Raw genomic sequence first — 20630 nt, forward strand, 5'->3', positions numbered from 1 at the left:
GCACATAGCCATACTTTAATAAAACACATATTCCAGGAAATTAAGAATGAGATAAATAAACACTTAACTACTTATCCAATTGTCATTAATGCCAAAACTCAAAGATGATGCCAAATATGCCATACCTGATAACAGGAGGTACAATATCAAGAATTACTTAATTATATATATCACAGGAAACTAAACAGTAATTCCTTGGTGCCTTTTCATTGTTAAAACAGCATTCCCCCTTATTTTTCCAGACATCAGGTGCATTTTATGAGTACTGTACTGTATTCTGCTTAATAATAATAATAATAATAATAATAATAATAATAATAATAATAATATATGCATACAGAAACAATAAGACATTTCATTACCAATCACTTAACTGGCACTCTAGTTTCAAAGTTTTTTAAAACAACAATACCCAGAAATTGCCTGTCCATTATCTGAAATTGTTAATGGCAAACCCCTCTGCTGCATGAATGAATATTAGTTAATGGGCACAGGGTGAAGGGGAGAGAATTTATGCTCTGCAGCACTGTGGTCATGCAGTTGTTTGCTGTCCAGGTTGAGAACACCTCCACCTAGTGGCAAGCACCTACATATGGGCTATGACCAAATACAGTACGGAGTCACCACTGGCTTCACTAAAGGCCATCATCACTAGACCACTCTCATAATGCGTTCAGTCCGAAAAGACTAAAAACATGTTGAAACTGAGATCATCTCTAGTGAAGGGATTTACAGAAGAATTAATTTCCTGAACGAATGGTTAAGAGCACCTTGAATCCATTTTAAAATAACACAATTTCTGTTTCCACTGTGGCCTAATCAGTACTGTTTATATCTTTTAACCACTCTGTTGCCTTAATGGCGGCACTGTGAACAAGCCTGTGTTTCCTAAAAAGGGGCACATTTTGCTTCTGCAGATACAAAGTATTCAAGTTTTGATGGTGCTCAGAACACCTTCTGTAAGAAGAGGGCCTTAATTGTACAAATTAATTTGTACAGCACTCCAGTAACATCACTGTGAGGAAAAAAAAAAAAAAAAAAAAAACAACAACAAAATATAAAACAATTTGGATTTTTTTTTTTTTACTAAGGAATAGAAAAGATAGCAGAATTCCACATTATTGTCCACAGTATAAATTACATTGTAGACAGGTCTTGAAAATGTATACATTTTTTTGTACAGATGTATTCATATTTAACTATGTTCTTATTACAAAGGTTCAAGATTGACTTTAAATCATCATGTGTGGCAGAAGTCTACATTAGGTACATTGCTCTTGCAGTATGGTGTGCTATTGTTACTGAGATGACAGTCTCGGAAACCAATGCCTCCGTTTGGAGTGTAAATTGGCTGTATTCTAAAATCCCCTTTGAGGAGCTGCTCGTTATTCAGAGAGACTATCTGGAAACTGGTCTCAGTCATTTCAAGGATCGAGTTGTCCTTCTTGGTCCCTGCCTCACAATAATCATCTTTTCTCCTCCCCCTGTTGTATTTCCACTTGGATGTGGAGGAGGACCTCCCTGCCTTGTGCATATGCCAGCAAAAGATACTCAGCAGCACAACCAGGACAAGGAGGACTGCACCACCTATTAAGCTGGCAAGCAAGAGTGGGGAGTTAGCATCCTGCTGTGTGGCTTGCTCTGGCCCCCCTGCCCGGCTCCCACCTCCTCCACCGCGAAACGTGGCTGACTTGGTGGTGACCTCAGAGCAAACGGCATCGTCCCCAGGACGATAGGCATTTAGGGCATCCAGCACATGGACACACACCCGATAGGTAGACTTGGGCTCCAAATTGGCCAGGTCAAGCTCCTGGCACTCTCCACCCACCGTTCGCTCCCGGGTGATGCCGCCAGCCAGGTTGTGGCCCAGTTTGACCCAGGAAATCCTGTAGGCTGCAACTGGGAAGGCAGATGCCCAGCTCACTTGGACAAAGGTGCCATTGACAAAGTTAAAGGCAATCTGGAGGGGATCTTGGTAAGGGGGAAGAGGAAGGTCAGTCCTAGGGATGTTTTCCATGGTGGGCGGGGTAAGGGTGGGGAATGTGGGCATGGTCGATGGCAGGTCAGGAAGAGGCAAGGTGGTGGTGACAGTGGTGGCAGACGGGGATGGATCATTGAGTGGCAATGTAGGACCAGGAACTGTGGTCCTGGGACACTGGATCGCGTCCAAGCTGAGTTCACGGATCACCATGCCACGCACCCTCTCAGGCCGATGGCACATAAACCCACGAACGTTGAGCGTTGCCGGCAGAGATCTGAGCCACGCAATGACCCATCGGACACTGCAGTCACAGACCCACAAGTTGTTCCGAACAGTGAGCTGTCTGAGGCTGACCAGGCCATCAAAGACCCCCTGTGTCAGCGACTGCAGCTGGTTGTTGGAAATATCCAGTCTCTCGAGCTGGCGGAGGTTGGAGAAGGCCGTCACAGGGATCTCATTCATCTGATTGTCCTGTAAGTAGAGTCGGACCAGAAAGTCTCCAGGGAGGAGAGGGGGAGGAGTGGTCAAGGAGTTGCGAGCCAAGGACAGCTCCCGGAGGTTGACCAAGTCCTGAAAGGTGCCTGGGGCCAAGCCCTCATCTGTCAGCAGGTTTCCATCTAAAAGGAGTCGCTCTAAGCGAGTAACGTTATGGAAAGCCTCCCCTGCAACCACGGCAATGCGGTTCTCATCCAGTCGTAGCTCACGGAGGCCTGCTGGGAGCCCAATGGGCACACTGCTCAAGTGGTTCTTGGTCAGGAAGAGCAGCTGCAGACTGACAGCCTCACGAAAGGCACCTTCCTCCACCCCCACGGTGGAGATGGAGTTGTCATCTAGGTGCAGCTCCTCAAGTCGGCTCAGCTGGGCCAGAGCAGCGCGTGAAATAGTCTGAATGTTGTTCTCCTGCAGGTGGAGCACACGTACGTTGCGCGGCAGGTTGAGGGGGAACTCATCCAACTGGTTGCCATATAGGAAGACAGTCTCCACGGAGGCCACATGATGTAGTTCCAGGGGGAACCCTGCATTGTTGATTTGGTTATTGTGGAGGTAAAGGATCTTGTAGCCCTCTTGTATTCCCAGAGGTACTGATGTTAGGCTGCGGTCATTGCAGTAAAGGAATATCTTGTCACACCGGCACTCCTGGGGGCAACCTGCCACCTGGTAGAACTGCAGGTGAAGGCTTAGCAAAATAGTTATCCATGACTTCAGAAAAGCAGCCCAGTCCTTATTCCATAATCCCACCTGTAACTCCATACTGTCAAGGCGGATGGAGCCTGGAGGCTGCCAACACAACCACGATGGAAATTGAAATTAAGCGCAAAAAAATAGGAAACAGAAATCCACCAGAAAGTTCTTTTTGAGACCTTATGTCGGCACTCACTTTTCTGACAGGCACGCTATTGTGAGGCACCTGGGGTCTCGTTAAGTAGCGTGGCCTCGTGGCCAGCCTTGTCCACGCTCGGGGAACAGACGGCTGGTGGAGTTCGTCGAGCGCAGCCCAGCGGGGTCCAATTTAGAGGCGTGCTGTCGGCTGCCTCCCTCCCACTCGCTCGCTCGTTACATGCAGGTGGTCCCACATTGGGGGAGACTCTCTGAGGCTTGACATTTGAATCCAGAGACCTATCGTGACAAAAATAAACAAGAGATTAGCACTTTCCTAGCCCACCTATTCTCAGGAAAATGGCTGGTACACACACACCCCCTCTGAAGGGTGGATAGAGTGTTTGGTGCTGAACTTCCTGACCGTCTGCATGGAGAGCAGGGCCATGGCTTCTTTTGCATATTGGGGGGGGGGGGGGGGGGAAATCTGGCATAAAAGGGACATTCATTCCACCCTCACAGTTTATAGAATGAACGTTTTGTTCAGTTTTCAAGGAGCATACGCTTGCACTGCATGTATGCTTTTCTGACAGCTATATATCCCACAAATTTTTGCAAAATTAGATTTAACCTGTCTATGAACAGCAAGTATATCTGAACCTGGAGTAATCAGATCACATTTGGACGGTGTTGTTTTATAATTTTTTTAAACTTTACAAAGATATAAAGTAACGGTAAAATATAATAATGCATATATTTCTTCCAGCAGAGTACGTGGAATAACAGTGACCACAAAAAAAAAGCCTTTGCATCCTGATACTTCATCTGCAACTTTGCATTTCACTGATGCTTTTCATCTGTGAAGATGAGATATATTGCTGTCATTCTGATTTTCCCAGGTGGTTAAGTCATGATACCAACACCAGGAGCTGACAGAAATTGAAATGAGATGCACCAACATAAAGGGAAGGAAAAAAAGAAAGTTTGGTAGAAAGCAATCATTCAGCATTAAAAAGGGAAATGTTTATGAGATCAGTGCTTCTCTTCGCTTCCTGTAAAAGAAGGCACTGAAGACACACTGATGGATCACGTGATGCAACATTGTGTTATGACTGAGTGGTCTCCTCTTCAGGCCACTGTACCGGTAAATACAACCTTTTCAAGGCAATAAAGCAGTGGGAAGCTGTTTCCTCTATGAGACATTTGTGGTATATAATAACACAATGCTCCAAAAATGGCCGGGAATATTACCCACTATGTGATATGTGTGAGAGACAGGGCAATTGAACAAGTAATAAAACAAAAAGGGAACCTCTTAGAGTGACAAACGCAGGCTGTCAACCAAAATGTGATTGGAAAATAATTTAGTTGGCCTACAAGTAATATATGATCGATAGAGGCTATATTAGCTGAAAATGTGTAGTGTGCACAAGGTCATGGGATTACAGTGAGCATGACATCCAGCATACCTGTTTTATTGCCAGCTGACAGGTTAAAAAGTGTTTTCTGTTATTCATTAGTAAGTGCACTGCTCAGTCTTTTATCTTATTATATTTTTATTCTTAATCTTAGAAATGCGTTAAGCAATTTCTTAAATCATAAATGCACCTTACAAGAAATTCCAGTGTCAACAAAGGGGAAATCAGTGTGGGTGCGTTTTAGAAGCATAATATCCGTAGAATAATTAAAACAATAACAGATTCATGTTAAAAGTGTTGGGACTAGCCATAATGAACGTGGACTACTCTGCTAAACTGAAAAGGTAAAATTACACTGAATGAAATTAAAATTGAGCTCAAAAAGAAATTTGTTACAGGCAAAATTCACTTGTTATATTACAGGATGAAGAAGAAATATATATATATATATATATATATGTTATTCACATATAAAACATACTAAGAATGACAACTGATAATTGTGAGAAATATTTTTAAAAAACTGAAATAACACGGCAAAGAGCTGGGAGAGGGGGTAGCTGCATATTCATATTCTCGCACAGTGCGCGCGCCCACCAGACAGCGCACGACGCCGGTAGGTCTTCCAGCACCACGGCCCCCCGTGCTGTGGGGGGTGGAGGGTCGTGGGGTAGGTAGACCCAGGTGCGGCCCCCACGCTTGGATCAGGCACAGCTTTCAGGAGCAGAAGCGCAATTAAAAGTTAAAGACGGTTGTTAGGAGGATGACGGGGAGCGGATCAGGTGGACTTCAAAGGCTGCGCGCTGAGAGCCGTTCATTTAAATGCTGCCTCACAAAGGTGGCTGGTGGGGCGGGGGGTCGGGGGGCGGATGGGGGGGCGGTAAGAGCCGGCTCCGGGCTCGAGGACGTCAGCCGCGCGCCGTTCCCAAGCTCCATTTTCCTTTCCCACACATGATCACAGCGGCTTGTGGCTCATTGATCCTTGTCGCAATGGAAATGCGTTTAACGAATAAATGGACAAACAAATAATTAAGGGGACGCAGCTTCATCACCACACGGCCTGCTGTGTTTAACCCCAATTATGAGTTTTTAGTCCGGTGAAGAGAGAGCAGACAGCAGTGCCCGGGAGAAAAGGGCTTCCTCTGAATATTAAATAGGGTTTAAAAGACTGAATGCTGAACTGTTCATGTGCGATATCACAGCGATTTTGTTTTGGTTGCATTATCAAAGTTCTAGTCACTTTTTTCACTGTGTGGACTCATGAGAAAAATTAAGATAAAAAAAGAAGTGCGGGAACCGGTGTCAGTCCCTCTTTACCTGCTTGTCAGCGGAGCCTTTGACCCTCTGTACAGCACACCCTCGGAACATAGTGGACGCGTCCCTCTTCCCCGCTGTCCTTCACGCGAGCGCGTGATGTGCCCACGGAGCCCACAGGTCCGGCCGGCTCCCAGGTGACGTGGACGCCTCGGTGCCGTGCTGCCCTGCGGTCGCCGGTCTCCCGGGCTGCATGCTTGCTCCGTCCGAGGGCGGCAGAGGCTCCTCAGGGCGCTCTCCTCCGCTGGCGCCCCCCTCTCGCGGCTCAGCCCCGGCGATGCGAGTTGCGCTGCTCCCTCCCTGGCACAGATTAATCACAGGATTACATGAGGCTGCGCAGCGCTGCAAGAGACTCGCGGCTCTCCTCCACACCGAGCGTCCCTCGAAACCGCGGCGAGTGCGCACACTTCCCCCGAGTGTGAGCTCCGCTGCCCGGCCATCGCGGCTTGGCACTGATTGTTTGCTGCTAATGCGGGACTCGCCTTCTCCACTTGAACCCCCTGGGAAATGTTTACAGTAATGAATTCTGTTGATAGCAATCTCTCTCAGCGCTCCCCCCACCCTCTCTCTCGCTCTCTCTCTCTCTCTCTCAGCGCTCCCTACGCCTTGCTCTCTCTCTCTCTCTCTCTCTCTCTCTCTCTCTCTCAGCGCACCCCCTGTCTACCCTTGCTCTCTCTCTCTCTCTCTCTCTCTCTCTCTCTCTCCCCCTCTCCTCCCCTCTCTAGCTTTCTCACTGTCCCTCCTACCGAACACTAGAATGAAAAATGCCTCTCTGCTGGAGAACAGAAACAGCTGTAAATGGCCCAGAGCCATTTTCTTCCTCCCTCTTCACCTAATCTGTTACTTCTCCAGAGTTCTCAAAGGTTTTCGTTATTTGTTTGTGTGTTATTTTGGTCATTGCACGTTGACAAACACTGCTCTATGGATTTCCTGGAAATTAACTAGCTTAGCTTACCGAGGCTTTCTCAGTCTTTGTAGAAATAGAGAGAAATTCATTTATTTCCGTTTGTGTGTGTGTCTATATATTTTATTTTTCTCTCTTATGTGATCTTCAGCACATCAGACCGTAAGGCTGGTTTTAATTTATATCTGGACCTAAGGTCGGTCACACCATATCCTCAAGTTTCAGGACAGCACAATCTGTGGCGAATCCCAAGGTTTGTGTTTGGCAGCCTCCGAAAGTCTGGTATGCACAGCATGCACCCAGTCAGTCAGTGGCTTCCCTATGTGCACACAAAGGCTGACCTGTGTTCCTTGTGCACAAAGTGCCTGTAGCGTTCTCGTAACCTGAACCATGTGATCACTGAGAGCATAGCAGCCCTGCATTTCTGCTAATAATCTTCATGTGGTTGGAAAGCATTGCTAAAAATCTTCTATTTATGGTTTGCAATCATGAGTTTTACCCCATGTTTGTGCCAGATGTTGTCAGCCGTGACTGTGGCTGTCCGGCTCTGGTATGTTATCTTGGTTCTCCCAGCAGATGTGACAGTGCGAACACTTGAGAGCTGAGAGGTGATGTTCTCTGCATGACCACCCCTGGTTCGGTTACACTTTCAAGGCCCGCTTACATCTTGAAAACTGTTTGCACTTCCATTACTGCTTCAGAAGAACACATTTTCAGAAGTACCCAGCAGATGCTGGCATGACAGCAAACAGGTAACTAGGTTTACATTTCAGTGCACTTAAATGTTTCTTACATATTTCTTCTGTAGTTTTTTTTTTTTTTTTAAAGAGGCTAATATGAACTTTAATTTTATGTTGCTTCTAATAAGGCTTTTTTTTACTAGTTTACTATTTTAGCGTACACAAAATAAACAATACTCTTACTGTAGAATATTTGATACCCATGCAATACTTTGGTTTGATACTCAATAAGTCAGGCAGCTCAGAACAAGAATCTGGATAATCTGGAAAACAATACAAAATGTTTTATTTCTTTTAATCTGTTCATGGAATATTTTATTGCTTTCAGCTGACCATGTCTATATAATATATAGATATTATATATAGATAATCTATATATATAGAATTCTAAATGTAACAATGACTCACTGTAAACATTACTGTAAGGATAGTTTTTCCAGTACTTGATCAGAGAAGGAAAGGATGAAGAACTAAATTAGAGGCAGTGACACAGAAGCCGCCCTGCCGGATGGTAGGGTGTGACAGTGTCCTTGGCTTTTCCCCATGCTGCCCTTTTCCATCACATTCCATGGGACTGCTGTCATTGCAGTATGTTTGGTACCTTCGGTGGCAACTTTGGTAATCCCCTCTGACTGTTTCAAGCCCACACCCAAATACTGATTCAGCACCATGTTCTGCATAGCTTGCAGATGAGAGACTTCGAGCACACACAGGCCCTTGGGTAAGTTCTCCAACATGAAGGAGAAGACAGGTTTGCCAGTGAACTCTTGCTGATCAGACTATACTATTTATTATATACGTTTATATTTGTCCACATTGCAATGGTACAGATGCACATTTAACAGCAAAAGCACTGAATACAAACAAATGATCCTAAAAGGACACTTAAGTTGTTAAAATCAGATGGATTGACTAGAAAATCAAGACACACACAACCCCTTGTCACAACCCCAATCACAATGCTTTATGAAAGCAGCCCGAATGATGAAACATGCTGAGACCACAGGGAGCTTTTGATATTAATAACTTGTGTGTGACCAGTCCTGGGGCTCCTTTCAGTGTAGTGAGGGGTGTCTTATAATCCGGGAGCCCATGTTTTAATTTCACAGAGCTCATGGGGCTACCAGTCGACTATTATTGTTTAAACTATTGTCAAACTATTATTTTAGATGCTCTAGTGACATAGTGGGGAAGGCAACGGGGTGTTGTAACAGGCAACACGCTGATTATGTCTCACTCAATGGATCAATCGATCACAGGTCGTTAGCCACAGAATGCACGGGAGACAACGGGGTCCTTTTAACTGCTGATGATCCATGCGTTGTACAAGGTGCACTGCCTCCGTATCATAGAAATAAATTGTACTCGTTCCAGGATGTAACCTTACCATAATTTTAAAAATAATTTTCGCTAGCTTTTTCTTCTTAGATAACATTAAATATGCTTCTGTGTTCTATTTTTGTGTGACATTCTCAATGTCTTTCGGGTTTAATTTTGTATGGTAAATGGTACAGCTGTCAAAATCCCTCCTTCCCCCACCCTCGTGTTCTCCTCAAATGCACACTTCTCTCAATCCACAAAATTAAATTTCTCCAAATTTGGCTGCTGGATATTAATTAAATAATGGCCCATATGAGGCCTGCCTTCCAAAGAACATATTTATTATGTTCAAACAGATTGGCTAGAAAATCAGCAGGGCATGTGTTCATATTAAAAGGGATTACGTTTAGTAGATAAACATCAACAGAGCTATAAACACAGTTGAGAAAAAGGACTTGGTGCATAAGATATTCTATAAAACAACTCTCCCAATTATGAAAAATGCAATAATTAGAAAAATTCAATGAAACATATACCACACTCAGTCACTTGCTTACTAGTGGTAATTTCTTGTCCTAGTCAGGGTCACAGTGGCCCTGTATTGCATTTTTTACTTGCGTACTTTTAATTATCTGCGCTAACATTGTTCAGCCAGTTTGTACTAAGTTATTAAAATTTTATTTATTAGAGCTGAACATTCCAGTGTAGGAATTCAAGATGCAGTAAGTACCTGCAACATTTCCTACATTTCTCTCAAATTGTTGAAGTCAGTAGCAGGGCTTCTTCTGCAAAAATGTATGAACACAGGACCAGGACATGGTCTGGAAAATAGGCAAACTAAAGGGTAAACGTGCAGAAGAGACTCAGACTTCAGAGTGTGATCTTTGCCACTGTCCTTCTCACTCTACGTCAGCAACTGGAAGCCATGGTGAATAGATGTTTGTTTACATTAACTATGGTAACTAGGCATACGTTAGGGAGGCAACCAACTGCAGGTGTTGGTGTGTTCCCTCTACCTTGCATGCCACACACCTGCACTACCAGAAACTTGCCAGGACCACTCTGCCAAACATGGTTTCATCCCACACCACACACACACACACATTTTCAGAACCGCTTGTCCCATACGGGGTTGCGGGGAACCGGAGCCAACCCGGTAACACAGGGCGTAAGGCCGGAGGGGGAGGGGACACACCCAGGACGGGACGCCAGTCCGTCGCAAGGCACCCCAAGCGGGACTCGAACCCCAGACCCACCGGAGAGCAGGACTGTGGTCCAACCCACTGCGCCACCGCACCCCCTCCATCCCACACCAATAAGAAAGAAATTCTGGTATGGCCAGCAAATCCCCCATCCCCCAGCTTCATGACCACTCACTCCATAGCTGAACATTTCTTCTGAGTGGCACTGTAATGCCGCTTCCTTGGTGACAGCTTTAATCTGATATATAAAATAGAGAGGCCTTCTTGGGCCACCCTTGTGGAGAAGACACCCCTTTCTACCCCGTCTGAGGCATCAGCCTGTAGCATTAAGGAAAGAGAGTATTCAGAACAGGCTAGGACAGGACCTGAGATCAGAAGACTTGACAACTGCTCTGGACCAGATCTAAGGACCCTTTTAGGGTGAGGTTCAAAAGGGGGCTATCTAGTCGGGATTTTTTTAAAAAGATTAATCATCTAGAATAATTAGTCCGAGAAAGGACCTTACCGGCTTTTGTGGTCTTGGGCAGAGTTGGCAAACTCCAAACAGAGTAGTGACAAACTTGTGTAAACCAAAAGGAGTTTTGAAAGCAGATATTTACTTCTACATTTGAGACAAGGGATTCTGCTAGCAACTTCTGTGTTAAGAAGTACCAATACCAAAGGGATCATCCATGTGGCCATGCTTTTGACTTGGTGACTGCTTTTATTCTTCTGTAATAAGTAAAGAAATGCACAGAGCTGTCTGATTTACACGCAAGTACATATAGGGCTACTCCATTCACTTTGTGATTCCTTTATTAATCTCCATGCATCCAATACCAGTAAAGTGGGATTGTAAGTGACACAACATTTTATCCAGGCTGAGGTGCTGTCCCTCACACAGTATCCTTTGCAAGTTTACAGCAGCACAGCTCTTTTTAAGACTTAATTTGGCAGCAATCGGGTTACAAAATATCGGGCTGCAGCACACTTTGTTGTTCAGCAATGCCCCATTATATCCCCTATGGTGGATCCTGGCTCCATTAAAACTATATCAGGAGTGTGTGATGCACAGGGATTCAGTCTGACAATGTCTATAGGCTAGGCTAACATCGTTGGAACCTGCTACCAGACCAGCCAGATGTCCCAGCACATGGTGCTGGAGCAGTCTCTGTGGGGCTGCTGCCACGTTACCCAGAAAACACGTGAGAAAAGATGCTTTTTCATATCTGCACCAATCACGTTTTTTTTTTTTTTTGCTTGCCCAGATATTCATGCTGATCCCTGGAGGCATCATTAACTTTGCATGCATCTCTCCCTGTATTCAGTTTACATGTGTGTCATGTCTCACTTCAAAGTCATCCTTTTTTTTCTCCTAATGTGTATCTATCCCTTCAGCTACGGTGAGGGGTGGAGGCTGGTAAATTCTCTTTGGATTCTACTATTGTGACTCTGTAGTTGCAGAATTCCTCATCTGAGAGCACTTCCTGAGACTTTTACAAAAGTGTGTGTATTTGCAGTGGCGGATTGTAACAAAGCTACTGAATTTCAGCACTTGGGCAGTGTCATTCATTCCCTCTTATCTATCCATTCAATATGAAGTTTTTTCTCCCCTTGAAATTGTTAGTTGCATTTAGTATGCTTAGTTTGCCAGTTTTGTTAATACAGATCACATGTAACATGTGTTGTGGTACAAGTTCCACAGCTAATTTTCATCTCAGGTCCCTGAGGAGAGAAAAAAAAAAAAATCAAAAATAAAAGTGACACTAACACAACATTTATTGCAATATAAATTGACCAGGAAGACATTGACCAGGAAGACAGATACAGACAATATTACAGTCTATGAATCTATGCTGAACCTATGCTACGTTATGGTTTGATCTCATTTTGTCAGCCATGCAACAAAGCACTTCATGCCAGGACACCGTATAATACAGTAGTACTTGGTACTGAGTTCACGATGTTATAAACTTGACTGAAAAGACTGAATGCCAAAATGTAGTTTTCCTTAACTGTAGAAAACAGTAATGCTGCATTTATTGTAATACTGGGATTATCAATGTCACAAATCACTTCAATACTTTTGTTATGGCCACACAATATTATGCATGTATAATATCCAAAAAAAAAAAACTGTAAAGCACACACTGTCTGAAATTGCTTGTTCCGAGCAGGCTCGCAGTGAACCGGAACCTATTCCAGCAACACGGGGTGCAAGGATGGAAGGGAAGGGAACACACCCCGGAGAGGACGTCACTCCGTTGCAAAGCACCCCAAACAGGGCTCAAAACCCAGACCTGCCAGAGAGCAGGACCTGGACAAGCCCGCTGCACCACTGTGCCCCCCACTGTAAAGCAAGTAAATTTATTCATATTTTATGTTCAGTCTGCTTAGCATGTTATCTTTCTTCCACTTTAATACATTTTACAACTGTAGCACACAGCACATAATATAGAAACAATCATTATATAGACTAAATGTTAAAAAATGAATCTATTTTAAAAACCCGTTCTGCAATGGAAATGCCTTTGCTTATTTTTCATTCAACCATTTAAGTCAAGTCAAGCTTTATTGTCATTCCACTACATGTGTGGACATACAGTGGGACGAAATGTCGTGTCTCGCAGGACCACGGTGCTGTGTAAAATAAGCATAAATATAAACATGCAACACTAGACCTAAGGACAGCTTTTAGACCTACATAACTAATTTACTAAGTCGACAGAAGCATAATTACATAATTGGATCAGTTATTAGATGTAATTAATTTGTATGGCTACGTGCTTACTCTTCACAGTGTGCCTAAGGGAGAGAGTGAGCGCGAGATGCTTCAGGGAGTAGCACTGCCCACCCTTGGTAAACACACTTCGGGCCAATGGACAGTCAATAAAGTTTGTTGCTGTACATTCTATGCATCATAATAAGGTGGCAGTAGTGCACAGGAATACATTAATTACTAGCCTGAAGCACTGGATTGCAGTGGGAGATGTGTGAGCATTTTCCCATCCAGTGTTTCCCATTGCTTTATGGACTCTGGAAGAGCTCTTTGACTATTTTATTATGTTAACCAAAAGATTTCCCTTTAATACAGAAAAATCAGAAACAACACCCACTGTACCTGGAAAATGTAACACAGAAAAGTTTTTTTCAGAGAAATAGACAAGTGTGTGTGTCTTATAAACTAAATAACAAGTACTAAGCCATTGATTTAAAGTTATTAAATCATTATTTATTTCATAGGAATTAGAAGAATCAAGGGAGTACCGGTAGTTAAGAACAAAAAAAAAGCTAATTAAAAACAACACCTTTTTGACACAGGAGGGAGATCTGGTAGTGTAGTGATTAAATCTGTTGCCTTTGGACCCAACAATTGCAGGTTTCAATCTCACCTTCAGCTGTAGTAGCCTTGAGCAAGGTGCTTACCTTGCAAATTACCTCTAGCAAAATTACTCAGCTGTACAAATGAGCAAATCATTGTATGTCTATTAACATTATAAGTTGCTTTGGAGAAAAGCATCAGCTGACTGAATAAATGTGAAAGGCATTTTCAGTAACCTAGCATGAATTCATACATGACAAAGCACAGAAGAATTAAGTTTCCATTAATTTTCCATCAATTTTCAATATTTTAGATTGTAGCACATTAATAAACAGAGGGGTTTCTAAGGCATCTTAATCTGAATAGAAGAAAAAACATGCATCTGATACAACTCCAGTATTTTTAAGGCAGAAATTTATATCACGCTGTTGTTGTTTCAGAGGTCTCTGAAGTCTCAAACTAAACACAGAGTACAGATTTTATATGAGAATGGAAAAAAAAAAAAAGGAATTCATTTTTACCACTGCATAAAGGCAAATGTGGACTCTCCTAAAGCAAGCAATAATGTAACTTTGCTGTGAACTGAAAACATTTATTGTGCTGTTCTGAAAGCCAGAATACCTTTTGAATTTGGCCAGCTATGTGCATTCACCAGATATTCTTAGCATTTTTAAAAATCTTTTGAATAAAATAAATTACTCAATAAATCACATCAGTTAATTTATGTATTTAAAAAGTAAAATCAAGATTGCATTTTGAAAGCATCTTTTGTTATTTGACTGTGATCCTCACTATGATACACAGTTTGGAAATAGAATCAATGGACAGATGTTGCATTTATATTTGCCAAAGAGAATCTGTCTATGCACTTCAGTTTGTGCACTGCAGTGATTGTATGAATGCTCTGTGCAAAATAGGGTATACAAACAGATGTATAAAGATTCATTGCACAATTCTAAAGGTATTTCTCCCAAAAAAAATGCTGAGCATTTAATTCAGTATTTACAAAAGAAAAACTGCATGACTTCCAACACATCCACTGCCATGTTTTGTACACTGAGCAAACTCTCTGAGGTTCCTGCATGTATTTGCTGTGAAATTTAAAGGACTGAGAAAATGGTTGTGAAAACTTTAGCGTATTTTTATTGTGCTGTGAACAGACATGCTTGCTATGCTACATTCAAGAAGACTATAAACAAAGTATAACAAGAATGTTATATTTTGAAAGGAAGGGGACAAGAAGCAAGAAACACCAGAAAGGGTTAGTAGTGGTAGTGTAGTGATGAGAGCTGCTGACTATGGACCCAAAGGTCTCAGGTTCACATCTTACTTTTACTTGCAGTACCCGTGAACAAAGTATTTATCCTACAAACTGCTTCAGTGAAGTTACCCAGCTGTATAAATGGGTAAATAATTGCAGGTATCTTAATGTTGTAACTTGCTTTCGAGAAAAAGAGTCAGCTAAATGAATAAATGTAAATGAATATACTAGAGAAGCAACATGTCTAAAGGCACTTTGTTTTCTTACCTTTCAAAGTTAACCAAGCTATTTTGATGATCTTTTTTCTGCATTTCTTACAACAAAATCACAAAAATATCTCAATATTATGGCTTACTGTTAATTATGCATGCAAGGACATAGTGAAAAAATATATGTGCTTTTCACCAAAATTGTCAAGACTTAATTAATCAAGGTGTTGCGGTTTTTCAGGTACCATGTTTATAATTCCAAATACGTCTACAGAAACAAGTAAGCATGTTATCAAAATGTGAAACAGTTATAGGAACTTTCCCAAGAAATTCAACTAACTATTCTAATACAGATGTCTGACAGCTGCTCTTGACCTTTACTGCTCCTAAATAATGACTTTTCATGATTAAATTTAGACATTGCCAAAATAAAGAATAGTTTAATTTATTCAGTAACAGTGCAAGGGAAATTGCATGGGCTTCAACACGTCGTTGTAGATCATTAAAGAAATGCAACCTACACAAAGTTCTCAGAACACCTTGATATAAGTAAACAGGAAAAAAAAAAGAAAAACAAGTTTTTTAAAAAAAACATTGGCATTCAGTCAGGCATCGGACTGTCTAATCAGCAGTTTTGTTAAAATGAGGTGATGTGTGTGTGGACACGTGCCTGTGTGTGTGTGTATGTGTGTGTGTGTGTGTGTGTGTGTCAGCAGAGAAGCACTGTCTGTACTGGGGCTCATACGGATGGATGTGCGCCCCTCACATGTTCTCATCTGATAAGTGTAGTGGCAGATAGTGCACCCAGAAAGGTCGGGGAGCTGCACACATGATGAGCTAGATCTCTGTCGCCTTTTGCCAGAAATTCCGAATCACCCCTGCCACCCCCCCAAAGGAGAAGGAAGTCACAGTCGATTGTGACTATTTCTGGATCCAGTTTGGGCCTCCTGAGCATTGTTGTGTCCATTAGCTAACAAGTAAACTCGTCGCCTCGGACAATAACTGCCGCACCCACTGGAGAAAAAAACTCAACAACTTCTGTCAAACCATGCAAATTATTGGTGACAGAGAGCTTTTCGCACTGACCTAACTCTGCGCATAAGGTTTTACTTATCTGATGCAAAAATGCTTGGTGTTGCCAAAGCATGCGCCTTTGCTGCAGTTACATGTATTCATTTACATTTATTCATTCAGCAGACACTTTTCGACAAAGCGACATACATCTCATAGAAAATACACACACACACACATTTTCAGAACCGCTTGTCCCATACGGGGTCGCGGGGAACCGGAACCTACCCGGCAACACAGGGCATAAGGCCAGAGGGGGAGGGGACACACCCAGGACGGGACACCAGTCCATCGCAAGGCACCCAAGCGGGACTCGAACCCCAGACCCACCGGAGAGTAGGACCCGGTCCAGCCCACTACGCCACCGCGCCCCGTAGAAAATACAATGTGTGCATTACATTAGCCAAAAGAGACATAGATGCAGATGCGTGATTCTTAAGTGCAGTTTGTTACTTTCCACCATATGAATCAATGTTCATCATACAAGTAGCTGTTTTTTTTTTTTTTGTTTGTTTTTTGGAGATACATATAAACCTTTACTTTACAGTTACCCAGCTGTGTGGGTGCAAGTCAATGCACAGCAATGCAAAACCCACAGAAGCACTCCTAATTAAAAGGGAGCGACTGCTCCCATCACTACACTGTCACTTGAGTGAATAATTGTTTATTCAGTTTTGGTCTACAGTGGTCAGTTTATCTAATGGAACTGTCAAGGAGTAAAAAGAAAATAAATAAATAAAAGAGCTGTAATTTAGGAGCCATTTCTGTGCTTCCTAATGGAGCGTGTAAGCAAGACTCCTCAGGAATGTTTGACACCTGCTGGGCAGACAAAGTTTGATGTGAAGGCCCCACCCAAACATGCCATTATCATCTCAGCTCCTGTTGCCAACATTACTATGTGTTTCTTGGTGACTGTCACTGTGGGAGATAACTAGGTCTCAGGACAGTGCGACAGTTCTTGTGCCACCTAATGCCACATTCTGGTTGATGGACAGATTCTGTGGTCAACCTGGTCATGTCAAGGGATCTTGCACCCTTGGCTCTAAAGCTCAATATACCTTTGACCAAAAGGAAATTTACAGTAATGTAAGGTAAAAAAAAAAAAAAAATTCTTTTAAATGTTTTTTCGTGGGGGTGCGGTGGCACAGTGGGTTGGACCAGGTCCTGCTCTCCGGTGGGTCTTGGGTTCGAGTCCCGCTTGGGGTGCCTTGCAACGGACTGGTGTCCCGTCCTGGGTGTGTCCCCTCCCCCTCCGGCCTTGCGCCCTGTGTTGCCGGGTAGGCTCCGGCTCCCCGCGACCCCGTATGGGACAAGCGGTTCAGAAAATGTGTGTGTGTGTGTTTTTTCTTTGGAAAGATAGGGAAAATGCAGTTGAATTCTGAAACAATGATAAAAAAGAGGCCATGGCCCTGTAAAGAATTTTTAAGATGATAATAGAACTATCAGAGCTAAAGGAAACTGCTTAGAGCTACAGCCACAACCTTTCTATGCACCCAAATGTTTTGATTTCAGAGGAGTCACTGTGTGGTGGTTGGTCCCAGGTCTGATAAACGCCCAGATGGCTGAACCCGAAGGCTGCTCCACGTCAATGGGGCTCTCGCCACTGAATTTTGGCCTTAACATGCTTGAAAGATCCATCAGCTACTCACAGCTGGCCAGTGGGAATCTGTCTCTTGTTTCAAGCAGTAACAGTCATGTAGTCATAACAATAGTGTATTTTTACAGAAAAAGGTTGTTGCTTTTCTTCGGTAAGTTTTACAACTGTTACAGTAATTTACAGAGGTCCGTATAATTTTTTCTTACAAAGTCTGTCTGTCTGAGTGTGTGTGAGAGAGTGAGTGAGCGAGAGTGTGAAAAGTCATAGAGAAACCTTTCCAGTGAAACTAGTTAAAGGGTAAATCAACCACTTGCAAGTTGGTCATGCTTAGGGTCAAGACAATTATTGTGGACTTTGTAGCCATCGATTTTCCGCTACTCTGGATGCTCAGTGGTTAAACAGCAAACCTTGCCTTTGCTCGCCATTTCCTCCTTAACAATTTGCTCTTTTTGGCTTGCTTTGCACGCAGCTTTACCAGCACCAGTGGATTATTTTAGTTGTCAAGGAATCGCCTTTAATTCCTTAATTCCCTGACAGTGATGAAAGTGTTATCTTCCTGTCCACCTTTACACGACAAGCCGAGAAGATTATCGTCTGTCCTGGGGCCTGGGATATTTTTCGGAACATCCAAAGCTTTGCCCAGCTCATTGCCGGCCACTCCTTTGGATAAAGATCTCTCAGATCCTCTTAGTGACACATGGAGACTACAATACATAGATAATTCCAGATTATATGAATCCACTAATAAGTGGATGAGTCGCACATCCTTCCAGATACTATGGCGCAAACTAATGCTGCGTTAGTAGAAATGACACCATTCAAGCTCCAGAAACCTGAAACAAATATATAAAAAAAGACTGCCTCTGAGACTGTCTCATGTGTTTCAGGCATTACTTACCCTTGCAACTTTTTCAAAAATGTACATGGTACTTTATTGTTATTACTCAGCCAGGCATTTTATTTACTTATGCAACTTTCATCTTAACAGTCTGTGTCCACCTATAAGATCCAATTAGTTGCGATATCTCTGTGTCCAGAGATCCAATATCCAATTATTTGCAATATATGCAAATATAAGAGCATCTACAACACAGTCACAAGAACAGCATACAGCATTATGCTAAAATAATATTACAATACTCCTTTCCCTTCATTATTATTTATTTTAATCATGTGAGCTACACGATCTGGAAGAACAGGTTTTGTAAATAACTTTTTCTATCATTCCATTTGACAGCACTGAAATCATAGCTGCACTGTTTACACATAACTGTGGCCTCTTTACCTGAACATGTTACATTTTAAACTCACATGACTGTAACATGTTCTAAGCTCCTGTTTGTTAAAGGTATATGCCCCATGAGCCACAAAGAGGGTACAGTGGGCATGGGGTGTGTGAATGATGATAATGTGAGCTGTATCAATGTGAGCAATTGGTTTCACCCTGATTAATCACAGGGGAGCAATGCCCTGCGTGGCACCATACTGAGTCTTAGCCCCCTCCACCTTACGGCAGATTAATCAACGCTTTGCTTTGCAAATGAATCACATGTGGATCGACCTACCAGCTGTAAGAAAAAAGGAAAATGACTTTTTTTTTCCCCGTTTGTGACATTTTGGTCTATTGTGCTCCTTAAAAGAGAGACCAAGGTCAGGGTGTGGAACTAGGTTCCAGAACACTGTAGTTCACGCATTTTAGTTTCCTGCTTCACGTTCTGGGCTCGTCACACAAGGTCCTAGACTGATGGCTGTGGCTTGGCAAAGCCGAAGTTGGAGCACCTGTTCTGTCGCAGTCATGAATCACGATTAGGACACTGGAGTCTCCTGGTGATTATTTATTAGCAGCTCTTCCATTGAATATCACTAGACTCTAAAATGCCATACCGTGGTCAAGGTGGCCATTCAAATGAAATTTTAAGGGTCTGACACTTCCATATAAGCAGTTAACAGGCTAACAGTAAGCTAAGTGTGAAGGATATTCAAGCAATAATAATCTAAAGAAAAACATATTTTCATATACAGTAACTAATTATTAAAAAGGAATTGAAGTTAAATTTTGCAATGGAGTAGTGTGGGATCACTGTGAAGCTGTATAACAATGTGCCCTTTTTCTTCTCGAGACCCTGTGGTCATTATTGTGATTAAAGTACGACTACAATTGCAAATGTACAGAAGCCACATAATAAACTGGTAATATATAAATTTCCTTGTGTCTAATTTACTTCTCTATGGCAGTGGCTCAGATTGCCTTGCTCTAAGGAGAATTCTGAACCCATCTACAATTTTATCTGTTTCTTATTATGCATTATATATTATACTTCCTGCAGATATGAACCACATTTTAGACAGAGATACACAGCAGAAAAGTCATAATTCTAGCACTTAATTAATATACTGACAAGACAACTTGCTGCCCTTAGGAGACATTCTTGAAAAATCATCTAGGCTAATCATTAACACACAAAATAGTAGTTTTTTGTTTGTATTCTAAAAAGATTGCAGAGATTGTGCCACAGATAATTTCAACTATCAATTGCTGTGATGCCAAAATTGGGTAAATGTACAACTTGCAGCATAACAACAACAACAATAATAATAATAATAATAATAATTCATGTAAAATACTGTTAGTCCATTTAAATGGGATTCATTTTATACTGAGTTTAGCTGTTTTGTTTCAAATTTGTCAGTGTTGCATTCACATGCATTTTTTATGATTACTAATATTTAAAAATATTTACAAGAAATAAAATAGAAAAGACACACAGCAAAAGATGACACATAAAAAGTTTCTAAATTCCTTATAATCTGTAACGTATCTATAACTAATCCAAAGTCATCATCAATTAATTTCAATGGTTTGAAATCCTATGACCTCAGCGTTTTATAAGCAACTGTCATTTAACAGAACTTTTGGACTTATACCTGAATAGGTCTTGTAAATTAATGCTTCCTATTACAATCTATTATTCCATAAAGATTAATTTGATTGGGT

The 20630-nt window shown here is 42.2% G+C and overlaps 1 protein-coding gene across 2 annotated transcripts in view; it reads right to left on the reverse strand.

Moving 5' to 3' along the window:
* Positions 1-1146: 1146 nt before the first annotated feature.
* si:dkey-87k14.1 (leucine-rich repeat transmembrane protein FLRT2) overlaps positions 1147-20630 on the reverse strand; it is a 36335-nt gene continuing 16851 nt past the window's right edge. The window contains exons 2-3 of one of the 2 annotated variants that reach the window (XM_018735051.2): positions 6034-6330; positions 1147-3598 (exon numbers count right to left, since the gene is read on the reverse strand). In XM_018735051.2, the coding sequence (XP_018590567.2) occupies positions 1241-3232 (1992 nt within the window). In that variant the 5' untranslated portion in view covers positions 3233-3598; positions 6034-6330 and the 3' untranslated portion in view covers positions 1147-1240. Of the gene's footprint in view, positions 3599-6033; positions 6605-20630 lie in introns of those variants that run through there. The other variant, XM_029258371.1, reaches the window with a different exon arrangement.

The sequence above is a fragment of the Scleropages formosus genome, chromosome 1 (assembly GCF_900964775.1).
Source record: "Scleropages formosus chromosome 1, fSclFor1.1, whole genome shotgun sequence".
In the NCBI taxonomy this organism is placed as follows: domain Eukaryota; kingdom Metazoa; phylum Chordata; class Actinopteri; order Osteoglossiformes; family Osteoglossidae; genus Scleropages; species Scleropages formosus.